Source organism: Neomonachus schauinslandi, chromosome 5 (assembly GCF_002201575.2).
Source record: "Neomonachus schauinslandi chromosome 5, ASM220157v2, whole genome shotgun sequence".
Classification (NCBI taxonomy): Eukaryota; Metazoa; Chordata; class Mammalia; order Carnivora; family Phocidae; genus Neomonachus; species Neomonachus schauinslandi.
The window spans coordinates 108,494,292-108,507,009 of NC_058407.1; the positions used below are offsets into that span (position 1 = coordinate 108,494,292).

Consider the following 12,718-nt stretch of genomic DNA (forward strand, 5'->3'; position numbering starts at 1 on the left):
AAGCAGGGGGAGTGGGAGAGGGAGAAGCAGGCTTCCTGCCGAGCAAGGAGCCCGATGTGGGACTCGATCCCAGGACCCTGGGATCATGACCTGAGCCGAAGTCAGATGCTTAACGACTGAGCCACCCAGGCGCCCATCACAGGAATTTTAAACTTGGTATTTGCCTGAGGATCCTGCTGGTCTTCTGGGGGAGGGGCCTGTTGCACTGATTCTCAGGTGTCTTTGCCTGGGCAGAGTTGCACTGCCTCTTGCCAGGGGCCTGGGCTCAGTGTATGCTGCTTTGGGTTGCACTATGTGGCTTTTGTTCCCTGAAGGCTTTTTGTACTACTTTAGAGGATGAAAAAAAAAGTAAAAAATGGTGGTGCCCCAATCTCCAGTCCTGGAGCTGAAAGGTCCTGGCCCCCACTCCTCAGTGCACCCTCGGGGAAAGGCAGTCAATCCCTTTCATGTGGGCCAAACTCCCCAGACTCCTGTGGTGCGCACCCACACCAATCCTCCCAGGGGAGGCAGGGGTGTCTCACCAACACCCTGCTGCTTGCTGGGCCCCTTCTCAGGGAGCATTTGCCCAATTGTGCATGCACTCCCACTGCTCCTCCAGGGGGGAAAGAGCTGGATTTCACAGTGGTTGTCGCTTGCTGGGCCCCTATTCTGACAGCAGTCCCCAACAGTGCTGTGGTTCGCAGTTTATGGCAACATCTAGCTGAGAGGCCACTCGGGGGCTCACTAATTGTAGCCGGCTTCCCTGCTCCAATGCTTGGAAACTCTGCCACATTTAGGCCCCCCCTTTCTTTATGAGACCCTGGGGATCCTGAGACCACACTGTCCCACCTAGGATTCCACCCCACTTCACCACCTGAACACATTTCAGGCAGGGTCATTCCTCACAGGGGCAGACTTCTAAAAGTTCTGATTTTGTGCTCCACTGCTATATCACTTTCTGGTAGCCTGCTGACAGAGGCTCTCTCCCCCCATGATTTATCTTCCAATATATCCCCTCAGATTCACATCTCCACACCTCCTACCTTGCAAAAAGTGGTCACTTTTCTATTTGTAGAATTGCAGCAATCCTTTTCTTACATCTCAGGTTGAATTCACAGGTGCTCAGAATGATTTGATAGCTATCTAGCTAATTCAAGATACCAGATGAAATGCGGGTGCCCTACTCTTCCACCATCTTCCCTCCCTCCTACTTCTGAGGTTATTAAAACTTAAAACTGCACTAAGCCTTTTGTCACACCCTATCTTTATTTTAACAGAATTTTCAAGGATGTAACTGTAACAAGTTGTATAAGGAGGCATCAATGGAGACCCTAAGTTCCCAGTATCACATGCCAAAGTAATGGGTGAGGCAGATGACCATTAGCACTTAAAAAAAAAAAAAGGAGGCAGCCAAGAAAGAGCACTAAAACCTTTCATTGATATGGACAGTATAAAAAGGGTCAGGAAAGAAGATTTAGAAAGAGTATTTCTCTGCAGAGAGCTATTGGGTGCCTTGAGCCATATACAAACCCTTAAGGGAGAGAAGGATATGCTTGCCCTGATCTCAAGCCTAGTGAGAGGCACTTTAAGGAGAATACTTAGAAAATTTGGTGTTATCTGTAGTTATGGAGAAGGAAGCCAGTGACAGTCAAGTAAGACTTTTCCTGTATACCTTATACCTTTATTCCCTCTCTTCCCAAACACATGGAGAACAGAAACTACAACTAGTTAGTTGGAAAGGAGGTAATGAAAGAGAAAACCCAATCATAACCCCTAGCAGTTTTCAGCTGGTATACTAGGTAGGAGGAAAAGGACATTTTAACTTAGAATAAAAATTAAAATATTGACTGTAATATTTGACAAGGAATTTTAATTTCCCAATTAGGACAGTGCTTCTAAATTAAATTTAAATTAATTATTATCTGAGAGTAATCAAAAAAGTCATGATTTACCCTAGTTTTTATCCAGGAGCAGGGGGAAAATAAGCTTCAATTAGCAAATATAAATGAACCAAAAGTGTCCAAATAAAAGTTGATTTGTGATTTCATTCTACAAGACATGCTTTTTCAACATGCAAGTTTTTTACTAATTTAATCTTAGTCACCTGAAAGAACTGTGGGTAATTCACAGTGACTATTCTAGGTACCTCATATAAATGAAATCATATAACTTTGTCTTCTTGTGACTGCCTTATTTTACTTAGCATAATATCTTCAAAGTTCATTCATGTTGTACCATATGTCAGAATTTCCTTCCTTTTTAATACTAAATAATATTCCATTGTATGTATGTATCACATTTTCTTTATCTATTTATCTGTTTTTGGACAGTTGGGTTGCTTCCACCCTTTGCTATTGTAAATAAGGCTACAGTAAACATGAGTGTCTTTGAGACCCTGATTTCAATTTTGCAGGGTATCTAACCAGAAATGAAATTACTGGATCATATGGTAATTACATTTTTAATTTTCTGAGAAACTGACATACTGTTTTCCATTGTGGCTATACAACTTTATATTCTGCATGATTATAATTTTAAAATTACAATGTCACAAAAATTGACATAAGAACACTAAAGTTTTTTAACAGTGGCCTTATTTATGTTTCCAATTTTTCTAAAATACATGTCTACTCATTTTCATAATTAAGAAAAGGAGTTATTTTCAAAGCTTACCTCTCCAACATATTTGACTGTTTTTCAAATATTTTCAACATGACACCTAATCGCTTCCTCAGGGAGTAAGCAGTTTCTATCATGAAGAAAAAGGAAAAAATGCAAAGGTATTACAAATGGCTAAAACTATACCTCTATGCTGATATAACTCACTGCTATATGTGTGAGAACTAGTGAACATAACGAGGAGACAGTACTCAAGGAACAAATGCTTATGATAAATATAGTTACCATTTTATTAAAGTCCCGTTATGTCACTATGCTACTTTACCATTCTCTTAATCCTCAAAATAACCCCCCAAAAAAGATATTGTCACCATTTTCAAATAAATAAATTGAGTCTTAGAAAGGTTCTATAACTTGATCAAAACTACGCATCTAGTAAGTGACAAAACTGGATTGATGTCAGTATGTGTGACCTCCTTATAACATTGCATATAAGAGGACTCTAAGATGCTAAGAGAAAACTGCTTTGGCTGCTGCTGCTAAGTCATTAAAGTCTATGTGAAGATCCAACAATCGATTAAGTTTTCCACCTGAATCAAATAACCAAAAGGTTAACTAAAATGCTACTTAAAAGGAAAGCAACATAGGGGTGCCTGGGTGGCTCAGTTGGTTAAGCGACTGCCTTCAGCTCAGGTCATGATCCCAGGATCCTAGGATCGAGTCCTGCATTGGGCTCCTTGCTCAGCAGGGAGCCTGCTTCTCCCTCTTCCTACCACTCCCCACTGCTTGTGCTCTCTCTCTCTCTCTCTGGCAAATAAATAAATAAAATCTTAAAAAAAAAAAAAGGAAAACAACATAATGAGAATCCATTGTAATCAATGAAGTCTCAGGGTAATAACACAAGATTCTTCAATCTCGTAACACAAAAAGTATATGACAGAAGACAAACTTCATTAAGTTTGATGCTAGATAAACCAAACATGAAATGTACAAAGGTAATGTTAAATAACATGGAAGTAGTCCACAGTTCCTAAATATCAATTATATTTTTTTCTATTCCACATGTCAAAATAGTGATATAGAGAAATATGATAAATGTTTAGGCACCGAGAAGAGAAAGGAAGAGGATAGAAATCAGCTGAGCCTTAAAGAATGGACAGAGTTTTATTAGAAAAAACAGCAAAATCATAAATAAAGATAGGAAAAGTAGAAATGTGCAACATATATCAAGGGAACCAAATAAGTAAACATGATTTCATGGTTCATGAGATCAAGCCCCAAGTCGGGCTCCCTGGGCAGCAGGGAGTCTGCTTGAGATTCTCTCTCTCCCTCTGCCCCCTCCCCTCACTCATGCTTTCTCTCTCTCTCTCAAATTAATAAATAAAATCTTTTAAAAATAAAATAAGTATATAAAGAAATGAAGTAAACTAGAGGCTTCGCTTTAGGAGAGTGAATACTCCTTAAACATTCAAAATGTGTATTAAAAGGAGTCATCTTTAGAAAAATCAAATTTAGAATTTTTTATAGGCAAGAGAGAATACTTAAAATGCATAAAATATGAGGCACCTGGGTGGTTCAGTCAGTTAAGTGTCTGCCTTCAGCTCAGGTCATGATCTTGGGATCCTGGGATCAAGCCCTTGCATCAGGGTCCCTGCTCAAGGGGAAGTCTGTTTCTCCCTCTCCCTCTGCCCTCCCACCCCTCGTTCACACTCTCTCTCAAATAATTAGTCTTATAAATAATAAATAAATAAATAAATAAATAAAATATTATACCATATCAAATTAAGATTAATTTGATAATAGCATAGGGCATCATTTAAAATTATGCCCTGGATTTGGTAAAGGATTACAAAGAACATCAACTGTTATTTCTGTCACAATTTGAAAGTACAGTTCACAGAAGGGAGAAAAGGCCCTGCTATGGACCAATATTCATCTGTTGAAACCCTAATCTCCAGTATGATGGTACTTGGAGACGGGCCCTTGAGAGGTAATTAAATCATTAGGCACATGAGATACAAGAGACAGGAGAGAGACTACTTCCTTTCTCTATTTTCCATCATTTGAGGATAATTTGCAAACCAGGAAGAAGGCTCTCAGAAGAACTGACCATGCTGGAACCCTGATCTCAGACTGCTCAGCCTTCAGAATCATTAGAAATAAATTTCTGTTGTGTATGTCACCCAATCTGTGGTATTTTGTTATAGCAGCCTAAACTGACTAACACAGGCCTCCATCTGTGATGCCACTAATTTAGGAATTTCAACTCAGTATCATAGAATGTATAGATGGAAACATTATACTTCCATTACCAGGTGGAATAGTTTGAGGAATCAACCAATTGTTCTTCCTCAAATTCTCATTATGAATAATTTGAAAACCAAAAAATAAAAGAGATCAGGAAACCCATTTATTTTTTTTCTTTTATTATGTTATGTTAATCACCATACATTACATCATTAGTTTTTGATGTAGTGTTCCATGATTCATTGTTTGCGTGTAATACCCAGTGCTCCATGCAGTACGTGCCCTCTTTAATACCCATCACCAGGCTAACCCATCCCCCCACCCCCCTCCCCTCTAGAACCCTCAGTTTGTTTCTCAGAGTCTGTAGTCTCTCATGGTTTGTCTCCCCCTCCAATTTCCCCCCTTCCATTTTTTAAGATTTTTTTATTTTTAAGTAATCTCTACACCCAATGTAGGGCTCAAACTCACAACCCTGAAATCAAGAGTCACATGCTACTGACTGAGCCAACCAGGTGCCCCCATTTCTTATTCTTACTGAAATGTTCTGGTGAAGATCCTCTTCCAGAGAAGAGTACCCCTGGTTACCAAAGTGGCCTATGAAGTAATTTTGAAGTAGCTAAAATGGGAAAGGGAGATTTAGCTGCATATTGTGGGGGAATGTGGACCTCTTTTATCTCTTTTATAGAAGCTGCAGTATTTTATTAATTGATACAAATTATTAATAATTAATGCATATTACTTATCAGTTGACGGGTTTTCTTTTCCCTCTTTGGAAGAGGTCTGAGAAACAGCTAACATGTAGGATTCATGCACATAGATGGATTATAAAAATGGGACAAAAATGTATATAAAATGCTTTTATCTTGCTTTATCCCCTTAAATGTCAAGGAAAATGTTTCTAAGCAGTTTATGTAAAGTTATTCTTTTTAAAAGCTACACAACATTCCATTGCTATGAATTGACCATAATTCATTTAGTCAGTCCTAAAATGCATGTTGTTTCCATGGTTTTGCTTATACAAATATACTAAGAGTATTACTGCTTGTAGAAACAGAAATATAAAAATTATCTATATGAGCATCTCTGGGAGAATTATAAATTATGACATAACCATAAAATAGAATACTATATGTCCATTAAAACTGCTAATACATCATGCCAGTATCTCTGTTGAGACAAATTCCTAAAAATAAAGGTGTTCATTGTTAAGGTATGCACATTTCTATTTTTATAGATAATACTACAGTGAGTTCCATAAATTTGAGAACAATTTTCATTCAAACCAATGAAGTATGACAGAGTTTTTCTCCATATGGTCACCAATATTAGTTGTTATTAATGTTTAACTTCAATACTGTCTCATAAATAAAATATTTTTCCCATAATTTTAATTTTCATCTCCATGATCCCTAATCAAGTCAAGCTTCATTTCATTTGTTTTGGGACATTTTTATTTCTGCTTCTGTGAAATGCCTGTTCATATGTCTGTTCATTTTTCTCCTGAATTGTTTGACTTTTTATTATTCATTTGTAGGGGCCAATTAATACTACTATATAATGTGTAACAAATATCTTCTCGTCTGCTATTAATTATTTACTTACTAATATTTATGGATTATTTCAAATGTACAGAATTTTTATACTTAGTCAAATCTATTGATTTTTTCTTTTATAGTTTCTGGGCTTTACTTCATTCTTTAAAAGTCTCAAGATAAATTAACCCCCTTAGTTTTATTTTATATTTTATAATCATGAACTTTGGCATATTTACTGAGTCACACATAAAAATATATTTACCGTTTAATGAATAATTACAAAGCAAGTATCCACACAACCACCACTCAAGGTCAACAACTGGGTGCCTGGGATTGCCAATATCCCAGAAGCTCTTTGTGTGTCCCTCCCCATTCACAACCCGTTCCTTCAGCCTATTATCCCATTTTTTCCTCATCTTTATATCTTTTCCATCTTTGTTAATATCCTTAATCAACATAGTTTAAATTTTCCCAGCTTTTAGTTTTTTACAAATGAAAATACTCCCTGTATTTATGACTTGCTTCTTTCAATCAATATTACATTTGAAAAATTAATGGTGTTATGAGTAGCCATTTCATTTTCATTAGGGTATGATTTTCCATTGCATGAACAGGACACAATTTGTTTATCTACTCCACTCTACAAATATTTGGAATCTTCAATTTTGGGGCTATTACAAAAAACAACAACAACAAAAACTTGGTATGAAAATGCTTGTACATGTATCCCAGAGCATATGGACAAGAGTTTAAGGACATCACCAAAATGGCAGAGTAGGAGACCCAAGCTTCCATCTCTCCACAAAGATCAACCACTAAACAGCTGTCCATGAATGAAAACAACTCAGGTAGGGCTCCAGATTCTACTTAAAAACTGCAGCCACACACTGAAGTAAAAAACTTAAGAATAACTGCATAAAAATGAAAGGAAGAAAACCTTCTTTGTGCCTGCACTATCCTATTCCCCAAGCCATCATTACTTAGCACCAAATGGGAACTCCCCAGCTAGAAAGAGTTCCCCTGGCTGGTAGAAAAAAAAGAAAAAAAAAGAGTAGGGTCAGCAACCAGCTCACCCAGCCTTTCCTCCACTCTATAAAGAATCTACTTAGGTTTCACCCCACCCAGAGACAGGTAAAGCTGACACCTATAAATACAGCTAGGAAAAAGGAAGAAGCACAGGTGCTACCAATATCAGCCACAGAGCCTGAGTCACTATGGTTCCCTGTGACCTGCTCCACAGATGCCCTCAGCAGCTTCCATCACTGAAGAAACCAATGGCCAGCACAGCCACTGAGAACACCCTGCAGATTTCACTGGGTTTTGTCCCACAGGTATTTGCATTGGCTGATGCCAGCTGCCTGAATCCCTTCCCAATTCCCACTCCCCCCCCCGCCACACACACACACACACACACACACACACACACACACACTACCACCACCACCACTGGAACCCAAGAACCAAACCAGCAGCCAGCCCAAGACTCTATGGTTGTGCAAGTAAAAAACACCAGCCTAGATCCCCATAGCTAACACTCACCGCCATGTGGTCACTCAGGGCTAACCCCTCCAGTTGTATACCTGCATGCTTCCAGCTCAACCCATCACCAGCTTCTACTGCCATGTGCATGCCCAGAGGGAGACTAGGTAGTCATAGAAGAGCACTGCCAACAGCCAGATCCCTGCAGCTGTTTGCAGGCCCAGAGAGGCCCCTGTCTTCTGTCACCGTCCTGCACCACTGCACTCACCTGTTGCTAGCCCTTCCAACTGTGCACCTGCATACCCCTAGCCCATTACCAGACTCCACTGCTGTGTGCCTGTAGCAAAACCCAGACGCCACAGCAATGCACCCAGACAGCCAGGTTCCCCAAGCTCTCTGTGTGCCCACAACTGGCCTCAGCAGTTGATGTCTTCCCTGGACCCCACCGCTACATATGTGTTTACAACTGGCCACTGCCACTACACACACACCTGCTGCTGGCCTTCAGCCAAGTGTGTACACCAGCTCTGGCCACACCACTGTTTGCCCTGGTCCCTTGTGGCTAGAACCTAGAAACAATGCTGAAGACCTCAACAGCCTCTGAAGTCTCTGCAGACTCCTAAAATATTTGCCAAGGACCATGCAGTTGTTGATGCAGTGGACTGCAATAGCCTGAGCCAACAACTCACAATACCTCCAGACTAGTTCTGCCACACACACCCCATACTTGGCACCAGACCATAGGGTCATGTCATACTCCAGCATCCCCCCACCTGCAGTTGAAGATCTTTCCTTACTGAAGTCAGTCTATAAAGTCTAAAAGAGGCAACTCCCTTTGCAAATGTACAGACAACTATGCAGTGATACAGGGATCACAGAGAATCAGGGAAACCTGACTCCACGAAAGGAATACAATAAATCTCCAGTAACTGGTCCCAAAGAAATAAAGATACAGGACTTGCCCATAAAAAAGGAAATCCTGCCATTTGTGACAACACAGATGGACATTGAGTACATAGTGCTAAGTGAAATAAGCCAGAAAAAGAAGAACAAATACTATATGATCTCACATGTGGAATCTAATGCTGGAGTGGTAGGGGGTAATTTCACCCAGTGAAATCTACAGGGTGTTCTCAGTGGCTGTGCTGGCCATTGGTTTCTTCAGTGATGGAAGCTGCTGAGGTCATCTGTGGAGCAGGTCACAGAGATGGGGTGGCTGGGTGATAGACATTGGAGAGGGTATGTGCTATGGTGAACGCTGTGAGTTGTGTAAGACTGATGAATTGCAGACCCGTACCTCTGAAACAAATAATACATTATATGTTTAAAAAAAAAAAAAAGAAGTGAAGAAGAAGATAGCAGGAAGGGAAAAATGAAGGGGGGAAATTGGAGGGGGAGATGAACCATGAGAGACTATGGACTCTGAGAATCAAACTGAGGGTTCTAGAGGGGAGGGGGGTAGGGGGATGGGTTAGCCTGGTGATGGGTATTAAGGAGGGCACATGCTGAATGGAGCACTGGGTGTTATATGCAAACAATGAATCATGGAACACTACATCAAAAACTAATGATGTAATGTATGGTGATTAACATAACATAACATAATTTTAAAAAATAAAAATAAAAATATTGAAAAAGAAACAGGGAGTAGGATGGTGGTTTCCAGGAGCTGTGGCAAGGAGGAATTGGGGAGATATTGGTCAAAGGGTACACATTTTCAATTATAATATAAGTTCTGGGAATCAAATGTACAACATGGTGACTATGGTTAGTACTGTATTGTATACTTGAAAGCTGCTATGAGAGTGGAGCTTTAATGTTTTCACCATAACAACACCAAAAACAAAATGGAATTATGTGAGATACAAGATGAATAAACTACCCTTATTGTAGTAGGCATTTTGCAATATATACATATCAGATAATTTTGACCACCTTAAACTTATATACGTCAATTATATATCAACAAAGCTGTGAAAAAAGAGTTTAAGGGTATATACATCCATAACTTAAAGAAAAGCAATTTTTCAAAGTGATTGTGCCAGGCACCTGGGTGGCTCAGTCAGTTAAACATCTGCATTGGGCTCAGGTCATGATACCAGGATCCTGGGATTGAGACCCACATCAGGCTCCCTGCTCAGCCGGAGAGTCTCCTTCTCCCTCTGCTCCTCCCCCTACTTGTGCAATCTCTCTCCCCTGCCCCCACAAAAATAAAATAATTATTTAATTAAAAAAAAACAAAGTGATTGTGCCAATGTATACCTCACTCGGTGTATATATGAGGATTTCCTCTTGGTATATGCCCTTGTTAACACTTAATATTGTCACAATTTTTTTAATTTAATTTTATTTTATTATGTTACGTTAGTCCCCATACAGTACATCATAGTTTTTGATGCAGTGTTCTATGATTCACTGTTTTCAAATAACACCCAGTGCTCCATGCAATACATGCCCTCCTTAATACCCATCACCAGGCTAACCCCTCCCCCCAACCCCTCCCCTCTAAAATCCTCAGTTTGTTTCTCTGAGTCCACGGTCTCTCATGGGTCATCTCCCCCTCCAATTTCCCCCCCTTCATTTTCCCTTCCTGCTCCTAATGTCCTCCATTCCATTGCTTATGTTCCACAAATAAGTGAAACCATATGATAATTTACTTTTTCTGCTTGACTTATTTCACTTAGCATAATCTCCTCCAGTCCCATCCATGTCGATGTAAAAGTTGGGTATTCATCCTTTCTGATGGCTGAGGAATATTCCATTGTATATATGGACCACATCTTCTTTATCCATTCATCTGTTGAAGGGCATCTCGGCTCTTTCCACAGTTTGACTATTGCGGACATTGCTGCTATGAACACTGGGGTGCATATGGCCCTTCTTTTCACTACATCTGTGTCTTTGGGGTAAATACCCAGGAGTGCAATTGTTGGGCCATAGGATAGCTCTATTTTTAATTTTTTGAGGAACTTCCACACTGTTTTCCAAAGTGGCTGTACCAACTTGCATTTCTACCAACAGTGTAAGAAGGTTCCCCTTTCCCCACAACCTCTCCAACATTTGTTGTTTCTTGCCTTGTCAATTTTTGCCATTCTAACTGGTGTAAGGTGGTATCTCATTGTGGTTTTGACTTGAATTTCCCTGATGGCTAATGATGATGAACATTTTTTCATGTGTCTGTTAGCCATTTGTATGTCTTCTTTGGAGAAGTGTCTGTTCATATCTTCTCCCAATAATGGACTTGATTATTTGTTTTTTGGGTGTTGAGTTTCAGAAGTTCTTTATAGATCTTGGAAATCAGCCCTTTGTCTGTAGTGTCATTTGCAAATATTTTCTCCCATTCTGTGGGTTGCCTCTTTGTTTTGCTGACTGTTTCCTTGGCTGTGCAGAAGCTTTTTATCTTGATGAAGTCTCAAAAGTTCATTTTTGCTTTTGTTTCACTAGCCTTTGGAGATGTATCTTGAAAGAAGTTGCTGTGGCCGATGTCAAAGAGGTTACTGCCTATGTTCTCCTCTAGGATTTTGATGGATTCCTGTCTCACATTGAGGTCTTTCATCCATTTTGAGTCTATCTTTGTGTATGGTGTTAGAGAATGGTCAAGTTTCATTCTTCTGTATAAAGCTGTCCAATTTTCCCAGCACCATTTATTGAAGAGACTGTCTTTTTTCCACTGCATATAATAGTAAAACTCGCAAATCTTAGAACCAAGGAAACCACCCTAAGGGCAGTTAGGGGGAAGAGATTCCTTACGTACAGAGGGAGGAACATCAGAATAATGTCAGACTTATCCACAGAGACCTGGCAAGCCAGAAAGGCCTGGCAAGACATATTCAGGGTACTAAATGAGAAGAACATGCAGCCAAGAATACTTTATCCAGCAAGACTGTCATTTAGAATGGATGGAGAGATGCAGAGCTTCCAAGACCGGCAGAAACTGAAAGAATATGTGACCAGTAAGCCGGCCCTGCAAGAAATATTAAGGGGGGATTCTATAAAAGGAGAAAGACCCCAAGAGTGATATAGAACATAAATTTACAGAGATAATCTATAGAAACAAGGACTTCACAGGCAACATGATGACAATAAATTCATGTCTTTCAATAATCACTTTCAATGTGAACAGCCTAAATGCTCCCATGAAATGGCACAGGGTTGTAGACTGGATAAAAAGACAGGACCCATCCATATGCAGTCTACAAGAGAATCACTTTGAACCTAAAGATACACTAGGACTGAAAGTGAAGGGATGGAGATCCATCTTCCATGCCAATGGACAACAAAAGAAAGCTGGGGTAGCAATTCTTATATCAGACAAATTAGATTTTAAGCTAAAGACTGTAGTTAGAGACACAGACGGACACTATATCATTCTTAAAGGGTCTATCCAACAAGAAGATCTAACTATTGTAAATATCTATGCCCCCAAGTTGGGAATAGCCAACTACATAAGCCAACAGTTAACCAAAAAAGAAAGTCATATTGATAACAATATGTTAATTGTAAGAGACCACAATACTCCACTCTCAGCAATAGACAGATCATCTAAGCAGAAAATCAACAAAGAAACAAGAGCTTTGAATGACACACCGGACCAGATGGACCTCATAGATTTATACAGAACATTCCACCCTAAAACAACAGAATACTCATTCTTCTTGAGCGCGCATGGAACTTTCTCCAGAATAGACCACATACTGGTCACAAATCAGGTCTCAACCAATACTGAAAGACTGAGATTATTCCCTGCATCTTCTCAGACCATAATGCTTTAAAACTGGAACTCAATCACAAGAAAAAATTTGGCAGAAATTCAAACACTTGGAAGCTAAAGACCACTCTGCTCAAGAATGTTTGGGTCA

General features: G+C 39.7%; 1 protein-coding gene across 1 annotated transcript in view; it reads right to left on the minus strand.

The window, feature by feature from the left end:
• The window catches only part of CCDC7 (coiled-coil domain containing 7), a 178,987-nt gene that overhangs the window by 95,243 nt on the left and 71,026 nt on the right, over window positions 1–12,718 (minus strand). Inside the window, exon 9 of the mRNA XM_044915230.1 lies at window positions 2,653–2,728. Coding sequence (XP_044771165.1) covers window positions 2,653–2,728 — 76 coding nt within the window. The remainder of the gene's footprint in view (window positions 1–2,652; window positions 2,729–12,718) is intronic.